The 21,576-nt window shown below is 45.8% G+C and overlaps 1 protein-coding gene across 1 annotated transcript in view; it reads left to right on the top strand.

Annotated features, from left to right (window-relative positions):
* The window catches only part of LOC140723057 (uncharacterized), a 100,106-nt gene extending 79,322 nt beyond the window's left edge, over positions 1-20,784 (top strand). The window contains 3 exon segments of the mRNA XM_073037674.1: positions 18,041-18,122; positions 18,327-19,245; positions 20,772-20,784. Coding sequence (XP_072893775.1) covers positions 18,041-18,122; positions 18,327-19,245; positions 20,772-20,784 — 1,014 coding nt within the window.
* Positions 20,785-21,576: the final 792 nt, after the last annotated feature.

Genomic DNA, 21,576 nt, shown 5'->3' with positions numbered 1-21,576 from the left:
CGTGGGCATATTTACTAGAGCTGTTGGGAGACATTCGTGGCTGAAAGAAGCCCATAGTTGGGAGATAAATATCAAAGGATATGCATTTATTTTCGAAAGGACAGGCAGGAGGTCATTGGCTGTAGTGTGTCTCTATTGGTAAGAGCGAATTTATTGAATGGCTACGAGATGGCTCTTTAGAGCAGCTTGTGCTTGAGCCCACTCGGGGAAAGGCTCTCTTAGACTGGGTCTTGAGTAATAATCCAGATCTTATTAGGAAGCTTAACGTAAAGGAACCCTTAGGAGGCAGTGGGCATAATATGATCGAATTCATACTGCAGTTGGAGAAGGTGAAGCATAACTCACATGTATCAGCATCGCGATGGAACAAAGGGAATTACTGAGGCATGAGAGGGGAGCTTGCCCAGCTGGTTTGGAGGAGGATACTGACAGGATGACGGCAGAGCAGAGATGGCTGAGGTTCCTGGGAGAAGCTCACAAGGCACAGGATTATTATGCCCCACAAAGGAGCAAATTCTCAAATGCTACGGGTAGGCAACCATGGCTGACAAAAGAAGTTAAGAACTGCATAAAAGCCATGGAAATGGCAAATAAGGCAGCAAGCTGAGTAGGAAGATGGATGATTGGAAAACTTTTAAAATCCAACAAAAGGCAACTAATAACAGCTATAAAAATAGAAAAGATGAAATATGAGAGCAGACTAGCCAATAATATAAAGCAGGATAACAAAAGTATGATTGCAAGGTTGCGGATGTTGTTCCCTCATTCAAAAAGGGAGTAGGGATAGCCCAGCAAATTATGGACAGGTGAGTCTTAATTCTGTGGTTGGTAAGTTAATTGTGAAGAACTTGAGAGGCAGTAGTTATGAACATTTGGAGAGGCATAATATGATTAGGAATAGTCAGCATAGCTTTGTGAAAGGCAGGTCGTGCCTTACGAGCCTGATTGATTTTTTTGAGGATGTGACTAAACACATTGATGAAGGTAGAGCGGTAGATGTAGTGTATATGGATTTCAGTGAGGCAGTTGATAAGGTACCACATGCGAGGCTAATTGAGAAAGTAAGGAGGCAATGGATCCAAGGGGACATTGCCTTGTGGATCCAGAACTGGCTTGCCCACTGAAGGAAAAGAGTGGTCACAGACACGGAGCCTGGACTTGGACTTGGATTTGGACGGGGGACGACAAAACCAAACAACGACAGTCCATTCGTATCTTGGTTCGGAGTACCGGCACAACGGCCTGCAACACTCAGCTGGACACAAGAGGACAAAAACAAACAACGACAGACAATTCGGATCTTGATTTGAAATAGCGGCAAACGACCTGCAATCCTCAGCTGGACACGATACGACAAAACTAAACAATGACAGTCCATTCGTATCGTGGCTCAGAGTGGCGGTAAACGGCCGGCAAATCAGCTGGCCAGGAAAACAACAGAATTCACAAAGCAACCCCGGGCACCGAAGCAACTTAGAGTCCACTATTCTCGGCGTCCCGGAAAGTGAATTGCCGCACTGGCTTGTAAGATGGTCCAAATTCTTGGCGGCCCGGAACGAGCATTGCCACACAACCCCGGAGACGCACCCGCAGCGGGTAGATGTGAGCCGGAGTTTCTGTACTGCCGGTTCGAAAAAGGATCAGGTGCCCTAATCAAGGAGCCCAGTGGAACACAGGGAAAAGGAGTGGCTAGCGGACCGGATTGTGGCAAGACAAAAAGACAGACAGAAATACTTTATTGATCCCGAGGGAAATTGTGTTTCGTTACAGTCGCAGCAACCAAGAATAGTGAAGAAACATAGCAATATAAAACTATAAATAATTAAATAATAAGTTAATCATGCCAAGTGGAAATAAGTCCAGGACCAGCCTATTGGCTCAGGGTGTCTGACACTCCGAGGAAGGAGTTGTAAAGTTTGATGGCCACAGGTAAGAATGACTTCCTATGACGCTCAATGTTACATCTCGGTGGAATGAGTCTCCGGCTGAATGTATCCTGTGCCTAACCAGTACCTTATGGAGTGGATGGGAGTCGTTGTCCAGGATGGCATGCAACTTGGATAGCATCCCCTTTTCAGACAACACCGTCAGAGAGTCCAGTTCCACCCCCACAACATCACTGGCCTTACGAATGAGTTTGTTGATTCTGTTGCTGTCTGCTACCCTCAGCCTGCTGCCCCAGCACACAACAGCAAACATGATAGCACTGGCCACCACAGACTCGTCGAACAGCGTCAGCATCATCCGGCAGATGTTAAAGGACCTCAGTCTCCTCAGGAAATACAGACGGCTCTGACCTTTCTTGTAAACAGCCTCAGCGTTCTTTGACCAGTCCAGTGTATTGCCAATTCGTATCCTCAGGTATTGTTAATCCTCCACCATGTCCACACTGACCCCTTGGATGGAAACAGGGGTCACCGGTGTCTTAGCCCTCCTCAGGTCCACCACCAGCTCCTGAGTCTTTTCCACATTAAGCTGCAGAATGTTCTGCTTGCACCAAGTGACAATGTTTCCCACTGTCGGCTCAGCTCATCTCATCTCATCTCCCTTGCTGATGCATCCAACTATGGCAGAGTCATCAGAAAACGTCTGAAGATGGCAAGACTCTGTGCAGTAGTTGAAGTCCGAGGTGTAGATGGTGAAGAGAAAGTGAGACAGGACAGTCCACTGTGGAGCCCCAGTGCTGCTGACCACTCTGTCTGACACTCTGTCTGTCTGTCTCCTTCATGATCTGGGAGAAAGGACACTTGATATACCGAATTAAAAATATTCCAGAATAATTTTGAACAATTTAGCAAGGTATTTGGCAGAGACTCACGTGGGAGGTTAGTTAAGAGATTTCAGAGGTCTGGCATTCGAGATGATGTGTTAAACTGGCTTTGACATCGGCTTCTCGGGAGAAGTCAGTAAGGGGTAGAAGATGGACTGATCCTCGCCAGTGAGTAGTCGGGTGCCGCGGGGATCGGCGCTGGGTCCATTGTTGCGTAACATCTATGTCAGCGCAGTGGATGATATAATTACTGCAATGTTTGTTTTCGGTTTTGCGAGAGGTAACATATGTGCCTTGGACTGTACTCATTAAACCGGTTCAGAATAACTGTGGTCAGGGATTTTCCTGTGAACATACCACGCAGAAATTGGCCATTTTGCCCATCCAGCCTTCTGCCCCACGCAGAGAAATCATGGTTTTTATTCCGCAGCGCCGCCCGCCTCTGACTGTAACTGGTCACCTCCCACCTTCCCCCACAACTGCTGACTACGTATCGAGTCCTTGAACAGAATTAAAGTCTTTGCTTCCGCAGGACATTGAGGAAATCAGATTGAAACACCCACAATAAACACATTCGCAAAGAGAAAACAACACGAATTCATCTGAAGTGATAAGACTTTGAAACGAAGCTCCTACTGCCGAAACAGCCTTTCGCCCGTGTGATTGAAATCGTAACCCCTGATCTGAGAACTGTATCTTTTTTTAATCGCGACGATCTCAATAGTTCAAACGAAAACTGCAGCGTCAATAACACCACCTCCGCAAGTGGAGGGTTGCAATCCAAAACACAGATAAGGTGCTGATTAGAAGTAAAGATCGGAAATAAATATCAGAAGCTGAATTCGTCTCACCTCAATTATCCAAGAATGTTCTGTCTCCATCTGGATATTATTTTCAGGTCGCTTTCTTCCCCCTTCATACAGACAATCAGGCGAGGATCATTTCGTACATATGGGGGAGGGACCGGGTTGCTGTTCTGTGAGACTCACAGCGCGGGTTTCTGTGTCAAGCTGCTGCCTGTCGGCAGGGCGGATTCCGACACGCAGACATTCCTCAGAGCGGGAGCGGCTTCTCTGCTGAAACCAAATCCAAATGGTTCGACATTCCGCGCTCACAGTCAACTGTGGACAAAGTTGTCTCAATACTGTCTTTAAATACTTCTGTTACAGGGAATAAACTATAAAAAGAATGATATAGAAACGCAGGATCTCCGGTGTCTGCAATCTGATGTCCACTTGCTATAATTGCTATCAGACTTATTAGATTCCAGTATTTTAATGTTACCTCAAACTCCCATCATCTACTGTTTTAATGTGCGTTTTGTGCAATTTAATTAAAGAAATCGATCTGTGAACTGTGGCATTCTGACCGGAGACATTCCGAACAGTCCCTCAGTTATTCTGAATTGTATGTGTGTGTGTGTGTGTGTGTGTGTGTGTGTGTGTGTGTGTGTGTGTGTGTGCGCGCGCGTCTCTGTGTTAAAGATCAAGAGAGAGAGAGATCAGAGACGGGACTCTGTCCTCTGAGAGATTTCGGATGTCGCTGTCGGAGCGAAAGGTTCTTCTGCGCCGACTCAGTACAAACCAATCAGAGAATGTTTGTGATTGAAGTTAACAATGTCTTTTCTTTCAATCCATTTGGTCAAAAATTAATTCGTTCACTTGAACATTTCCCTTCTCCCCTAGTATTCCCTCCCTATCCCGACAGATGCCGAGCGGCGGGGTAAACGCTCACTGGTTCCTGAGCAGCGGACACACCATTTACCTCTGATGTTGAAACGGGGCGGAGTTCAGTGAGTTCCCGGGTGACCGGTGTGATCACCATGCACCGGGATTTCAGTCTGAGCCGCTGCTCCCGAGGCGATTCGGTTATATTGCGTCTATCGCTCATTACAGATACACAGGTTCGAGTGAGACGGGGTAAATGTGGATTACAGCAGTTCTGTCTCCGCAAACCCTCGCCAGTCTGGGACGTGTCGGATATCGGGAGGAGAGGGGACTGGGACAAATGGAGGAGGCACAGTCGGGAATATTAAAGACTGGGGTGACTGTCAGTCGCGGTGGCAGCTCGGTTCTGTCCGGATTTCCGTGTAGATCTCACATTTCCCTTGTTCTTCCATCACAACCAATGGGGCGGAGGTTCGCTGTTTAATTTAGTGATTCCCAGGCTGTGGAAGGGATTCTGAAAGGTTTTGTTCTTTACCCTGCGTGAGGACGGGCTTCCCGACGCTGGACGAGTTTGAGCTCAAACATTCCTGACCTGTCTCGGTACCGGGAGTCGCAGCTCTGCTGAAATCAAACCAAGCACTTTGGACAAATTTCCCCCAGAGGAAATCTGAACAACTTTTGACGTATATTTCTGAGAGATTCTCGATTACAGAAAATCTATTAATATTGCTTTATTAACACTAACATTAAGGTATTATTGCGTCTTCATCCGGACAAATGTTTCACAAGAAAACCGTCGCCGGCCGTCAACAACGGGCTTCATTTCACAAGCAGCGCTTGTTGACCCACATCACGCCAAAACTCATCAGAAATGCTCCTTCCCTGATTTATTTATTTAGCTCCCCCTCCCCTTTTTATTCTCTCTCGGCCCATCACTTTGCCTGTTCTCCATCTCAATCTGGTGCTCCCCTCCCCCTTTCTTTCTCCGTAGGCCTCCCGTCCCATGATCCTTTCCCTTTTCCAGTTCTGTATCTCTTTTCCCAATCACCTTTCCGGCTCTCAGCTTCACCCCACCCCCTCCGGTCTTCTCCTATCATTTTGCATTTCCCCTCCGCCACCTACTTTCAAATATCTTACTATCTTTTCTTTCAGTTAGTCCTGACGAAGGGTCTCGGCCCGAATCGTCGACAGTGCTTCTCCCTATAGACGCTGCCTGGCCTGCTGTGTTCCACTTTGTGTGTGTTGCTTGCATTCCAGCACCTGCAGATTTCCTCGTGTGTGGATTGAGATGCATTGTTTAAAACGGAGCTGGTGAGGAACGGCTTTAGCCGGAGAGTGGTGAATCAGTGGAACTATTTCCCACAGGCAGCTAGGGAAGCGACGTCTTTATTTATATTTAAGGCAGTTTGACAAATTCTTGATCGATCAAGGCAAGAGGGATACGGAGATTAGTCAGTAGACTGGGGCTGTGGGGAAAAATGAATCAGCATAATGAAATGGCGGAGCAGACCCGATGGGCCAAATGGCCTAACTCTGCTCCTATATCTTCCCGTATTATGGCCCTATTGCACGTGACAGAGGCTTGTTTAGGGAAACCCTTTGCTCCTAGAGATCACAAAGCCAGTAAATCCAACTGAACTATGGAAAAACAGTGCACCGTGTTGAGATTCTAAACTGGAGAAATCTATCGGAAAGGATTTGACGTGTGGATTGGGAGCAGCAATTTTCTGGCAAATCTGTACGTGGGAAACAGGAGACCTCCAAAAGGGAAACTGTGAGAGTTCAAAGCCTGTACGTGCCTCTCAGAATAAGAACTAAGTGTATCAGTTTGGGGAAACCGAGGTTTTCAAAAGATATTGGGGCCTTGGTAAAGAAAGAAAATGTAGGTGCATAACAGGTATAGATAGTTAGAAACAAATGCGGTATGTTTGGGGTCGAGGGAACATAAGAAAATACTTGAGAAAGATACCAGAATGTTTAAAGGAAGGCATGAATTTGCCCTAGCAGACAAGGTGATGGAGAATCTTATGGGATTATACTGATATTTGCAGAACAAAATGATCGTCAGGGACAAAATTGACCCTCTTGATTATCAATTTATACAATTTATTGCAATTTATGCATGGAGACAAACAAAATGGGGGAGATTTTAAATGGTTTATTTGCATCTGTGTTATCTCAGGAAACGGACACAGAATCTACCGAAGTGAGGCAAAGCAGCAGCGACGTCATGGACCCTGGACAGAATGCGGGGGAGGAGGAGTTTGCGGATTTGAGGCAAATCAGGGTGAATAAATCCCCAACGCGAGACAAGTTGTTCCCTTGGATACTGAGAGATGAAATTACAGAAATTGTAAGGGTCGTAGCAGACATATTGAAAATACGCTTAGCGACAGGAGAGGCACCGGATGATTTTATGCTCCCCTCAAATTCGAATTACCTGCTGTTGTTTTCACGATGTCTTTAAATAAATCAACCCGCGGCAGTCCCAACCGCGACATGACACAATATAAAGAACTGTATCAAGGGGGAGGGGAAGGGCAGGGGGTGTGTGTGGAAGTTCGTGAGGGGGAAGCTGAAGATGTGTTTCCCTCTGTGAGTAGGTTGAGAGAATGAGAAGAAGCGACAGAGAAAGAGATGGAAAGAGAGGAGAGAGAGTGTGTGTGAGGAGGGGGAGGAAAGTAGGAGGAGTGTAAGCGACAAAGAGCGGGGTAACTAGAGGGGGCGAGAGCTTGAGTTACAAGAGATGAGTGTAGAAGAACTGGATTATGAAGAATGGTGAGACGATAAGTAACAGAGGTAGAGAGCGGGGAATGTGATAGGACTGGCACCTCAATGTTCCGCAGCTCCGTTGTTTCAGACTCAACAAAGTTGGTGGGTGGGGGGGGGGGGTAATTAAAGGGGCTGGTGGCGTCACTATTCAGGCAAAATGTCATGATGACTCAGTCAGGTCAGACTGGAGAACATGTCCACATACAACACAGAAAAATACAGCACAGCAGCAGGACATGAGCCAAAATGTTGTGCCGAACAAGCTAAAATGCAAATCACTACATCCCTTCGACGTATGTCATGTCCATATCTCCCAAACTTCCTTACCTCTATGTGCCTACCCAAACGTCTCCTAAAAGTCTCTAATGTATCTGCCTCTACCACCAAACCAGGTTATTTACAAACAGCACAAACAACAGAGGCTCCAGCGCCGATCGCTGCAGACTCTCCTCATTACAGACCTCCCGCTCGAATGTCCCTTCAACCACTACCACCTGTCTTCTATACGCAATACAGTTCCGAATTCAGGCAGCCGATTCACCCTGGACTTTCCCTTGTTCCCTTCACAAACTGAACAGCAAGATTGGCTACTGGCCAGTCCTTCGGGACATTGCCTGTGGCAAAAGATGACAAGGATACAGGTCAAGGGGCCGGCAATCTCAACTCCCGTCTCCTTCAATAACCCGGGGCTAATTAAACTTTGGGTCCGATCCACCTTAATACTCACCTTAATCGACAAGTGTCCATTGGAACAGGTTCTTTTCTGGAAAGAAAATATACTATGTCAGTGGGAGAACATCAAAGGTAAAATTTTGAGAGTTTAAGCTTTTCTGGGTCTGTCAGAATAAAAAGAAAAAGTAACACTTTTTGGGAATCTTGATTTTCAAGAGATATTGAGCCCTGGTAAAAAGAAAAATTGAGGTGTGTGTGATGCAGAGGCAGGTTGGAATAAATGTGGTATCTGTGGAGTATAGGAATAACAGTGAATGCTTAAGAAAAAAATCAGCATCTCTATAAGAAAGCATGAGGTTGCCTTAGCAGACAAGGGGATGGAAATCCGATGGGATTATACAGATATTTTAAGAACAAAGGGATTTCAAAAACAAAATTGACCTGTGGATTTTTAGAATGGTACTTTAGGCGTGGAGACAAAAGAAAAACAATGCGGGCGATCGTAAATGGAGATTTTATATCTGTGTTTACCCAGGAAACGGACAGAATCTATAGAAGTGAGACACAGCAGAAGTAGGTCATGGACGTGATACAGATTACAGAGAGGACGTGCTTGCTCATTGAAGCAAGTTAGAGTGGATAAATCCCATGAGACTGACAAGTTGATCCCTCAGACCCCGAGGGAGGCAAGTGCGGAAAGTGCAGGGGCCATAGCTGATATGGGGGAGGTGTAGGGGCTGCGAGGAACGGTGCCAGAGGAATGGGACAGAGGGTCATGAGAGGCGTATGGGAAGAGTGGGATAGGCGAGAGGAGAAAGCATTAGGAAAATGGAGAGCGAGGGTGAGAGAAGGGTAGGAGACCAGGGAGGAGCAAGGGGTAGGGAGAGTGAGGAACATGAGTAGTAGTGAGGGAGAAACAGATGGCGTATGAGACAGGATTAGGGAGATTGAAAGGGGGAGGGGAAATAACGGGGGCGAGGAGGGGCTGAGGGAGTGGGATGCGGAAGGAGAGGTGTGCGTCGAGGAGAAATCGGTGTGTGATAGGGGTAGCGAGCAAGGAGGGATGTAACTGAGGATGCGTGAGATGGTCTGCAGGGAGGGAGGGATGGTGGACTCTGCGAAGAAACAGGGTGACGAAGTCGAACGGCGAAGAACAACGAGTGAGTGAGATGGCATCAATGACGACAGTGAGCGAGACGGGTTGGAGGCAAAAGGGGGGAACGTGTTTGCTGCGGAGGGGCAGGAGGGTGAGAATAACGGTGATGGAGAGAAAGAGAGTGGCGAGGTCAGAATTATTGGAACAAGTATTTATTTATCTACAATTGCAAGGATGTTCATCATGGCTTTTCACGAGTCACTGAACAAATCCAGTGTGAGATTGCTGTTCCTTGTCTTGGGACACCACAGCGGGGATGTTCACCACGAAAGGTTCCTGGTTTGCGATTCTACACGGGAATTCTCAATAAATCTTATCGCGCACCATTCCATGCTTTACCGCACATGATTTCCATTCTCTGTATCCCACAGCAGGAGATTCACTGTGTACAGTTCCCGGTCTCAGGTCGATCTGTTAATCTATCGAATCCCATTGATCTGCTCTCCATCCCCTCCCATCCATGTTCCACGAAAAACAATGAGATGATTATGGAGTCGAGGAAAAGCAAGATAACATGGAGAAACAAAATAAGAAGGTTAATAGGTGGCATAAGTTTGCCTTATCAGAGAAGATGAGGAAGAATCCTAAGGGATTATACAGGTCAAAAGGTTTGCAGAGGACACAACTGATCCTCTGGATTATCGGAATGGTAATGTATGCGTGGAGCCAAAAAAAAAACTATAGAGGAGTTCCTAAGTGGATGTTTGCATCTGTGTTCACTCGTAAAGAGGACACGGAATCTGTAGAAGTGAGGCCATGGACGTTATACACGTCACGGATGAGGCGGCGCTTAGACGAATTAAGGCAGATACATCCCGAACAACTGACAGGTTAACCCCCTCGGACCCTGAAGGAGGCTTGTACGGAAATTGTAGGGACGTAGCCGATAAGTTCAAATTATGTTTATCGACAGGAGTTCTACCAGAGGATTTGTACTCTGTTTTGTTAATTTTGTTCACTTTTTTTTAAGAAAAGCTCTAAATTTAAACTAGAAAACTATAGGCCAGTGTGCCTCGCATCAGTAGTGGAAGGCACTGGAATGACCAAAATAACTAGCATTTGAACAACAGGTCTGATTAGGGATTTCGGGTGTTCTAGACAATCTTATAGATTTTTTTGAAGAATGTGCGAGGAATGTTACCAGGAAAATTGATGAAGGCGAGGCATTGGATATTTTCTACCTGGACTTTATACAAGGTCCCACATCGGATGATGGTCTGACTGACTGATGGTCTGGTTGCCTCTCTGACTGGAGACCTGTGACTGGCAGAATGTCTCAGGGATCGGTGCTGATATCCGTTGTTTTTGTCATCTATATCAATGATATGGATGATAATTTGATTAACTGGATCGGCAAATTTGCGGATGACACCATAGTTTTGGATGCAGTTGACAGCGAGGAGGACTATCAGAGCTTGCAGAGGGATCTGCATCAGGTGGGAAAATGGGCTGAAAATGGCAGATGGAATTTAATGCAGGCCTGCGAGTTGTTGCTTTTCGGTATGATCAAGCAGGAGAGGTCTTACACGGTGCACGGTAGGGCACTAAGAACTGCGGTAGAACAAGGGCGCCTGGGAATACAGGTCCACAATTCGTTAAAAGTGGGGGCGGACCTAGATATGGTAGTAAAGAAATCTTTGGCACATTGTCCTTCATAAGTTAAAGTATTCAGTACAGGAGATTCCGTGAGTTAAGAAGGTTCTGAGGTCTAATTTGGAGTATTATGAGCAGTTTACGTCACCTACCCACAGGAAAAATGTAAATAAGTTTAACAGAGTACAACGACAATTTACAAGTATGTTACTGTGATTGGAAGACCCGAGTTATAAGTGAAGATTGAAAAGGTTACGACTTTGCTCATGACACGCAGAAGATCTGGGAGAGATTTAATAGAGGTCTACACATTCATGAGGGTATTGATAGGTTACATGGGGTAGAGGGATGGGGAGAGTAAGGTTTAGGTCAGGCGATAGAGCGAACTGAGAGTCCCGTTTTTAATCAGCACACTACTACTCCCCACCCCACTCTGATAGTTCATTTTTAATCAGCCCATCATCACGCCCCCTTGGTAAAACATCTGACCATTTGGAATAGCCGAATTTTAAGTGAAACAAATTCTACAAGTATTTCCGGCAGGGTGTGAATCAACAATCACTGCTTGTGAAACGAAACCCGCTGTTAACCGTGGGCGAGGGGATTTCTTGTGACAACAGTTGTCCAGATGGAAATACAATAATCTCTCAATGATGGAGTTTATAAATGTTAATAAACTCCTCTGAATCGAGAGGTGCTGAGAAAATCATTGACCATTTATTTTTTTTTCCAAATTGAGTTGGAATATGTAGTCGAACGTGTCTGCATTAATTTCAACAGAAATGCTGCTCCCTGTACCTGGACAGGCGACAGACGTTTGAGCTGAAACTATACCTACGCCGGGCAGTCCTATTTACACACGGGGCGGAGCTCAGATCCTCCCAGAACCCGGACTGGATCAAATTCGCAGCCTGGGACTCGCTGAGTTAAACAGAGAAACTCCGCCCCACTGGTTACGATGAAAGAAAAAGGAGAGAGCTACACGGAAATCCGGACAGAAAGGTTAACGCAGCCTGTTTGTTTCCCTCTTTAGGGTTGCTACATTGATCCCACTCCCGCCTCCTCCCGCTGTCAGACCCGTCCTGAGCCGGTGAGAGTTAGTGTGACCCCGACTGCGGCAGTCCCGCTCTTCCACGGCTCACCCGGCCCTGTCCATCTGTAATGAGCGACGGACACATCACAGCCGAGTGGCCTCGGGAGCAGCGGCTCAGACTCAACTCTCCGTACAGGGTGAGCACATCAGTGCAGGGCCATTGTCGGTCACCCGAATAGTCAGACTGTGATATCCCGGGACCACACTGAACGCCGTCCGGTTAAACATCAGAGGTAAGTGTTGTCTATGATTCTGCACAACGATTCAGCGTTTACAGCGAGGCTCGGCTTTGATCGGAATCGGGAGTGAATTTAGTGGGAGAAGGGAGTCCTGACATGTTCATGTTAACCAGACAATCATTGTCCAAATGGATTAAGAGAAACGATGCCGTTGCCTTCAACCAGAAATACTCTCCAGGGTGGTTTCTAATGAGTGGGAACTGAAGGCATCTTTCACCCCGATAGTGACACGTGAAATCCCATGGGGTAGTGACCTATCACTGGTCTCTCTCTCCCTCATTAAAACACAACTACTTAAAGTAACAGGACGAGATCCCAGTTATATTACAGAATGTCGCTTTTGGTAATGCCTCGGTTCGATTTATTTGAAGGAAGCCTGAGAATTATTTCATCACATCTCCAGATGAAGCGAATCTGAGATTAAACGCAAAATGCTGGAAACTCGTAGCAAAGTAACTGGTAACGTTGTGGGATCGCGACCACACGTGATGTTCTGTGCAGCACGTCATTGGGACTATCTCTTCCTGTAGCAGAAAGGGTTAAACTTCCTTCAGATTTGAAGGGCAGTGTTTTGTCCAACCGGTTGGATTTAGTTTCTGCAGAGCGGCCGCTCCCTGTTCTGAGGAATGTGTACGAGCAGGCAAATACTTGCACGCAGACACTGGGCTCCGAGTCTCACAGAACAAGCCGCACCTTCCCAATCAGTCGATCATTTGGCCGTTTGCCTTTTCCATTCCAGTCCTAATGAAGGGACTCGGTCCGTGACGTCGACTATTTACACCCATCCATAGATGCTGCCTGACCTGCTGAGTTCCTCCAGTATTGTGTGTTGCCATGGTTACGAGAGATCCGTGTGGGGTAGTGGGCGGGGTTATTTGTCAGAAACGACACACGGTATCCACACTCTCAGAATATTCTTGGGGAATTACGGTGAGAATAATTCAGCTTCTGATATTTATTTCGGATCTTTATTTCCAATTAGCCAGTCCTCTGTGCATCGATTCAGCGGTCAAGGAGATATTTTAAGCCACTTTTGTCTGTGGTGCTTTTTGTCTTCCGACTGTTACCTGTTTGCACAATTGCCATTTTCCACAAGTTAAGTAAAGATTAAGAACAGCTGTAGAACAATGACCGCCCGTTTCAAAGCAAAGATACGAGATCCGTCCAGCAAACACCTGCTTCGTTTTCAGAATGTCTTATTTCAGGCGAATATATCGATTGTTCCTGTGCCGATTGGGAGAGCTTTGAACTCTTCTCCTCAATGGCCAGTGGGAGCAAAGTCTTTGACTCAGTTTACGGCCGATATTGTTGATAAACAGCGGGTTTGAAATGTTTCAGGGATGGACGGGGGTGTGGGGGGGGGGGGAGAATGCGTAATGACATTTTAGATCAGATATGACATGGCTTCATGATCTGCAGCAGCACATTCGAGCGGCCGTGTGGTCCAGTTCTACGTATTGGTATGTTGACACGAAAAGCTCTGACAATTTAATCAGTGCAATTTAGTATAATGACGGCATGCGAAGAGGGATAGGATTTTATTGTAGGGTTGAACTGGAAACAAATATAAATCGATTTATGTTTTAATTTCCAGTTTCGTGCGTTGATTATTTTCTCCTGCCTGTAAATAATCAACACACAAAGCTGGAATTTAAATAATTTAATTTATTAAATTATAAATTTAATTTATAATTAAGGTGCGGGGCTCACACTGAGACGATTTGGGGAACCTTGTGTGCCCGTCATCTGCCAGACAACCGTCGTCAGGAGACGTGCGAGTTATTTAGCTCCATTGGTGCCGAAAAGTGTCAATCTCTGCCTCATCTCAGACTGAACTCTCCGCGCAGGTTAAGCACCCTGGTCCAGATCCACTGCCGCCCAACCGGGAAGTCAGAGTGAGGTTACCCGTGACCGCACCGAACGCCATCCTGTTACAGCATCAGAGGTAAGTGGTGTCCCCTGTATCAGGGTATAGGTTTTATCTGTTTCCCCGCAGGGCAACGGGTTGAGTGAAATATGAAAGCGGCTTTGATCATACCCAAACGAGAGTGAGTTGTTGGGTAAATTGGAGTTTGCGTGGATAGGGAGCAGCTGACACACAGAACCAAGTCCCACAGAACCACAACCCACTTCTCCCTAATCAATCAAACATCTGGCCCTTCCCCCTTCCTTTCCAGTACTGATGGAGTACTGACAAAGCTGTTCACCCTCTCAACCCCAGATCCACTGATGTCAAAGGGGATCAGCCTGTCTACATTCCTCCTGTAGTCCACAATCAGCTCCTTAGTTTTTGTGACAATGAGGGAGAGGTTGTTTTGTTGACAAAAGACAGATGTTGTTCAGACGTCAGGGATTTAGTCTGAGGGATTTAGAGGAACCTATTTATAGAGAGATCGCAGACTATGCCAAGAAACAATTTTTCATTTAGTAAGTGAATTTAACTTTCCATATATTGACTGGGACTCCCATACTGTAAAAGGAATAGATGGGGTAGAGGCGTCAAATGTTCCCTTAATCAGTACGTAGAATTCTCGATGTAGAGGTTAGGAAATGATCCAGGACGAGAGACATATATTAGTGAATGGGGACACTTTGTGTCTAGTGATCATAATGCCATGAGATTCCAAGTAAATACGGAAAGACAGAGGCCTGGACCTCTCTTGAGATTCCAAATTGCAGAAAGCTCAATTTTAAGGATTTGACAAGTGTGGGTTGGGACAGAATGATTTTTGGCAAAGGAGTACTTGGTAAGTGGGAGGCCTTCAGAAGTGAAATATTGAGGATGTCTAGTTTGTATATGCTTGCCTAAATAAAAGTTGAAAGGGAACTGGTGCAGGTTACCTTGGTTTTCAAGAAATATTGAGGCCCCGGATATTTTGTTCCTCTAAATGCCTCAGACTGTTGGGTGCAGCCAAGAGTCATTAATGACTACATCATGGCATCATGACAACATGACTACATCATTCCACGCCGTGTGCTCAGTTGTCATTTTCTAGTGGTCTTCTGTTGGTTTCTAAAAGCTTCCCAATGGGTTTTGCTCGTTTGTTTGCCCTTTCTTTGGCTTTTCTGTTGGATTTGGCTTCTCATTTCAGCCATGGTTGTGTCCTCCTGCCTTTCCAATGCTTCCACTTCTTTGGGATGTATCTACCACGCACCTCCTAAGTTGCTCCCAGAAACTGCAGCCATTGCTGCTCTGTCGTCACTCCTACCAGATTCCCCTTCCAGTCAGGTTTGGCCAGCTTCTCTGTCACAGAAACATGGAGAAGGTCAGAACAGAAACATGCCCACTCTGGACGATCAGAATGGTAATCAATACGGGAGACAAAATAGATGGGGGAGGTTTTAAATAGTAGTTTTGCATCCGTATTGACTCAGGAGATGGACACAGAGTCTATAGAAGTGAGGCAAGGCAGCATCAACTTCAGGGACCCTGTACAGATTACAGAGGTGGAGGTGTTTTCTGTCTGAAGGAAAATTAGCGTGGATCAATCCCCAGGGCCTGACAAGCTGTTCCCCAGGACCCTGCATAAGATAAGTGCAGAAATTGTCGAGGCCTAAGCACAGATATCTAAACCATCCTTAGTGACAGGTGAGGTACTGGAGGATTGGAGGACAGCGAATGTTGTTCCTCTGTTCAAGAAAGGTTCTAAAAATAAACGAGGAAATTGACATCAGTAGTGGGAAACTTATTGGAACATTTGCGCAGAAACAGAATATATAAGTATTTGGATCTACGTGGATAGATGGCATGGCTTTGTGCATGGTAGGTCATGTCTAACCAATCTTCTCTCTAGTCTCTCGAGGAAGTTATCAGGAAAGTGGGTGAAGGCAAGGCAGTGGATATTGTCTACATCATATATGTCAAACGCAAGGCCCGCGGGCCAAATCCGGTCCGCGGTGGAATTATCTTTGGCCCGCGAGGTAATATCTAATTACTATTAAAGCTGGCACCAGTAATCGAAGCGCCTATGGCGTATGATATGGCTAATGCTGAGTTTATTCAGGTACCAAGTTTTCAGGGGTTTTAGTGTTTATTCGGCAGTCTTGCTCGGCAGTCTTCTTCATAAGAAACGGAATTTGTAAAGTGAAACACTTTGTAGTTATAGCAGAGACTGAGACACATGAGAGCAGGCTGAAAAAACGGAGGCAACGAAAGCTGCGTTCGCACGCGTCCGACTGATCCGGCCCGCATGAAGCTGCATTTTGCTCAATCCGACCCGTGACCTAAATGAGTTTGACACCCCTGGTCTACATGAACTTTCGCAAGGCAATTGACAAAGTCTCATATGGGAGGTTGGTCAAGAAGATTCAGTCACTCAGCATTCAAGATGAGACAGTAAATTGGATGAGACACTGTCTCTGGCAGATTTCAGAGTTTGGTAGCAGATGATTGCCTCTCTGACTGGGGGCATGTGACTAGTGGTGAGCCACAGGGATCAGTGCTGGATCTGTTGTTGTTTGTCATCTATATCAGTAATCCGGGTAATAACATGCATCGCCGTATCAGCTAATTTGTGGATGAAAACAAGACTGCGGGTTTAGCAGACTGATAGAAGACTATCATGGCTTGCAGTGCGAACCGGACCAGGTGGAGAAATGGTTTGAGAAATGGAAAATGGAATTTAATGCAGCCAATTTCGAGGTATTACACTTTGGTAGGATCTACCAGGATAGGTCTTACACAGTGACTGATAGGGCACTGAGGAGTATTGTTGAAGAAAGGGATGGGGCAATAGGTCTATAATTCACTGAAAGATGTGTCACAGTTGGATAGGGACAAAAAGAAAGAATTTGGCACATAGGCCTTCATAAACCGAAGTACTGAGTACAGGAGATGGATGTGATGTTGACGTTGTACAAGACAATGATGATGCCTTATTTGGAGTATTGTGTGTAGCTTTGGTCACCATCCCCAGGAAAGATTTTAAAATAGTTGAAAGAGTTCCGAGAAAATTCGCAAGGATGTTGCCAGGTCAGGAGGTCTTGGGTTATAAGGAGAGATTGAACTGGACTTTATTCCTTGGAACGCAGAAGACTGAGGGGAGATTTGATGGAAGTGTACCAAAATTATGAGGGCATAGGTAGTGTAAATTCAAGCTGACTTTTGCTACTGAGATTGGGTGGGACCACAACCAAACGTCATGGGTTAGGAGTGAAAGGTGAAACATTAAGGTCAACATGAGGCGAAACATCATCATGTCATCGTGCGAGTGTGGAATGAGCAGCCAGCTCAAGTTGTGCATGCGAGATCGATTTCGGCATGTTGGAGGTTTGTACAGGTACCTGGATGGTAGCGATATGGGAGTGGGCAGATGGCCAACGGGCCTGTTTCCGTCTTGTACTTTGTATGACTCTGTTACAAGAACCTGAAATAATACTAATATTCATTCTAAATCCTTTGAACAGCTGTGTGGATCAACTATTCATCTCAGCAGGATATATTTACATGGCTTTAAAAATGTGGCACTTTAAATTGACAGTACATGAAAGAAAGTCAACATAGGTTACTTGTGTGAGATTGTTTCAGTTGCCCTGGGGCCAGGCACCAATGCAGCTCAGTGGAAACAGGGAATAATACCAATTCGAGAGCCAGACTGAGCCAAGTCACAGTTTGGAGACAGCAGAAACATGGAAAAAAATCCAACAGCACAATACAGGCCCTTCGGCCCACAAAGCTGTGCCGAACATGTTATTACCTGAGAAATTACCCAGGGGTAGCCATAGTCCTCTAATTTTCTGAGCTCCATATACCTGCCCAGGATCCTCTTAAAGACCCAATTGTATCCGCCTGCACCACCGTCGCCGGCAACCCATTCCACACACGGACCACTCTCTGTGTAAAAATCTTACGCCTGATAACTCACCGGCACCGATTCTTATAGAGACAGGAGGAGCATCAGAGAATTTCATGGGCATTCCATTTCCCAGCACTGTGCCCAGTTAGAAGGTCATTTCTCTCTCCAACTTGGGTTGACCTTCACTGTAACAGTGTGATGTCAGATCACACCTCGGCGACCAAAGTGATCTCATCTTAAATGTTGTCCTTCACCCACTGATTGATTTTGCTTTTTTTTTCAGGTTAAACACGACAAGAAATTTGTCTACGGGAATCTCGAACACAACACGCCAGTCTCGCTGTGTCTGCCCAGATATTTAAAAAGTGGAATGGGGTATTCGTGCAATCATCCTTCCTGCTCATTTCCCGATCCTACCTGTTTCGACTGGGAAGGGACTCGCTCGGTCATTTGACCTACTGGCATACCCGTCATTTTACACCGGGAAGCGGCCATTCATCTGCTCAGACTGTGGGAAGGGATTCACTCGGTCATCCCAATTACGGACACACCAGTCGGTTTACACTAAGGAGAGGCCGGTCAACCGCTGAATTTGTGGGGAAGGTCATCTGACGTAATGGCAGATCAGCGAGTTCACACTGGAGAGGGGCAATTCACCTGCTCAGACTGTGGGAAGGGATTCACTCAGTCATCTCACCTACTCAAACACCAGTCAGTCCACACTGGGGAGAAGCCGTTCACCTGCTCAGACTGTGGGAAGGGATTCACTAAATCATCTCACCTACTGAAACACCAGTCAGTCCACACTGGGGAGAAGCCGTTCACCTGCTCAGACTGTGGGAAGGGATTCACTAAATCATCTCACCTACTGAATCACCAGTCAGTCCACACTGGGGAGAAGCCGTTCACCTGCTCAGACTGTGGGAAGGGATTCACTAAATCATCTCACCTACTGAAACACCAGTCAGTCCACACTGGGGAGAAGCCGTTCACCTGCTCAGACTGTGGGAAGGGATTCACTAAATCATCTCACCTACTGAAACACCAGTCAGTCCACACTGGGGAGAAGCCGTTCACCTGCTCAGACTGTGGGAAGGGATACACTCGGTCCTTTCAGCTGAAGGCACATCGGAGACTTCACACTGGGGAGAGACCATACATCTGTTTTTTGTGTGGGAAGGGGTTCACTCAGTTATCTAACCTAAAAGCACACGAGTCAGTTCACGCTGGGGAGCGGCCCTTCATCTGCTCAGACTGTGGGAAGCGATTCACTCGATCATCTCATCTGAAGGTACATCAGAGTGTTCACACTGGGGAGAGGCCGTTCACCTGCTCAGACTGTGGGAAGGGATTCACTCATTCATCCTACCTGAGGCGACACCGGGTAGTTCACCCTGGGGAGAGGCGATTCTCCTGCTCCGACTGTGGGAAGGGATTCAATCGATCATACGACCTACAGAAGCACCAACAAGTTCACACTGGGGAGAGGCCATTCACCTGCTCAGTCTGTGAGAAGGGATTCACGCGGCCATTCGACCTACAAAGACACCAGCGAGTTCACACTGGGGAGAGGCCGTTCACCTGCTCAGTCTGCGGGAAAGGATTCACTTTCGCATCTCACCTACAGACACACCAGTCAGTTTACTCCGGGGAGAGGCCATTCAGCTGCTCAGTCTGCGGGAAGACATTCACTCAGTCATCTAACCTACACAGACACCAGCGAGTTCACAGTGGGGAGCGGCCATTCACCTGCTCAGACTGTGGGAAAGGATTCGCGCGGTCATCTAATCTACTGAGACACCAGCGAGTTCACACTGGGTAGAGGCCGATCATCTGCTCAGACTTTCGGGAGAGATTCTCTCAGCCATCTCCACCAAATGTGCGTCATTGAGTTCACACTGGGGAGAGGCTGTTCACCCGTTGTGAATGTGGGAAGGAATTCACTCAGTAATCTAACCTTGTGACAAGTGGAGTTTAATATTCTGGATCTGAGACAAATAAATTAGTTCTATTTTAAACTCTGTCTCTGGTACTTAGTGAATTTATAACATGCCTAGTGCAGAGTAGAGAGTCAACTCAGGCTAGCTGGACCCTGCCAGTGATTCTGTTCCAGGACAGTCCTTTAAATCCTCCCCGGTTGTTCCCCTCTCTCTCTCCCTGTCGGATGGGTTCCAGTCACCACTCTGTGGGTGAAGAGGCTTCCCTTGAATTCCCTGCTGACTGAAGAAGACGAACTGACTGCAGTTCTGTTTGAGATGTTCTTCACCCCTCTCATCTCTGGACTGAGGAAGAATGACTTTGGTAGTTAACCTCCTTATTCACGACTCATTTCCACATTATGTGTCATTTTTCCTGCTTCTAAAAGTTGTTGAAAACACCCCTGTCCTTTAAAGACTGAAAGCAGAATGGAAAACCATCTGTTGGATGTTCAACGAAGCAGGGTCAGAAACCCGAGGGGTGTCTGCACAGGGCAGAGTTTGGGGCTCTGGATTATGAACGTATGATGATGAGAAGGGAAGCAGCAGCGGGGCGTGGCAACGAATGACAGAGTAGCAACATTTGGAAGCTGATTGACGGAGAAAATCTTTTGTTTGTCTGACTGATGAGAGAAACAATAACTGTGGTGAGGTGCTCCACTGGTTGTGGAACATGTGTGTGTTGGGAATGGTTTTATCTATTAAGGTTGTTGTTCCTGCTTGTTTATGTTGTAGTATTATATCCGGATGGGTATTATGGATTGTCCTATCTGAAACAATGTATTGATTATCATATAATTTGTAAGATTTTGTCTCTAAAATTGGATAAGGCTTGAATTTATGGTGCCTTTATGAAGTGATAGAGGGCATTCATGAGTTTGTATTTTAAAGATTTTGGTGAATGATATTTGCCACTTGATTGTACTTTTGTAAGTAATCAGATTGAGTTAAACTGCTGCAGGAGCCTGGAATGTCTTCGATTGTCTCTGGTTTCTCTTGACATTTTCTGCACTTACTGCTTTGTTTGTTTGTTGGTAGAATCTGCGGGTAGAATGAAGGAATAGCAAATGTAAAAACAAACTCCTTGATGGGAATTGTACAGAGACCTCCAAACAGTAGTAAGTATGTCGTCCACAGATTACAATGGGAGATAGAAAATGCGTACCAAAAGGGCAATATTACAAGATCACAAGACAAAGGAGCAGAAGTAAGTGAGTCTGCTCCGCCACTCCACTATATATTAATAAGAGGGTTAAAAATTTAACCAAGGCAAATTCATGTTTGATAGAGCTATTTAGAAGAAAGAAAAGTATAATTCAGATAATGGTTGTAGAATAATTCCAAGCGTGTACATTAAAACAAAATGGGACAAGGAATGAGGAATAATTATATCTGAGGAAGAATGGACAATATTATGGAGTTATCAATGGAGGTATACCAGTTCACAGAAATGGACGGAGTTTGGATAGAAAACCTTGATAAGATATTTTATTACACCCTCTCAGAAATCCCATTATGATAGTTAACTTCCTGTTTGCTGGAGAAATTGTGGAAATGAAAATGCAAACCATTATCATATTTTCTGGGATTGCCCTGTTATCAAAGACTACAGGAGTGGGATACACAATGCCCTGAAAGACGTTTTAAATGTGAAATACCTTTAGAAAGTAAGACCATATATTTTGGGTATATACCTCAAGAATGCTAACAAAGAGATAAATATTTAATGAATTTTCTGCTGGTTGCTGTTAAAAAGATTTTTTTTTACCAAGAAGTTGTTATCACAGGACAGCCCAACCTTAAACGCATGAATGAAAATTACAATGGACATTTATAAAATGGA

This window comes from Hemitrygon akajei, unplaced genomic scaffold, assembly GCF_048418815.1.
Source record: "Hemitrygon akajei unplaced genomic scaffold, sHemAka1.3 Scf000099, whole genome shotgun sequence".
NCBI classification, from domain to species: domain Eukaryota; kingdom Metazoa; phylum Chordata; class Chondrichthyes; order Myliobatiformes; family Dasyatidae; genus Hemitrygon; species Hemitrygon akajei.
The sequence above is the reverse complement of the archived record's forward strand: the minus strand, read 5'-3'. Positions and strand labels throughout refer to the sequence as shown.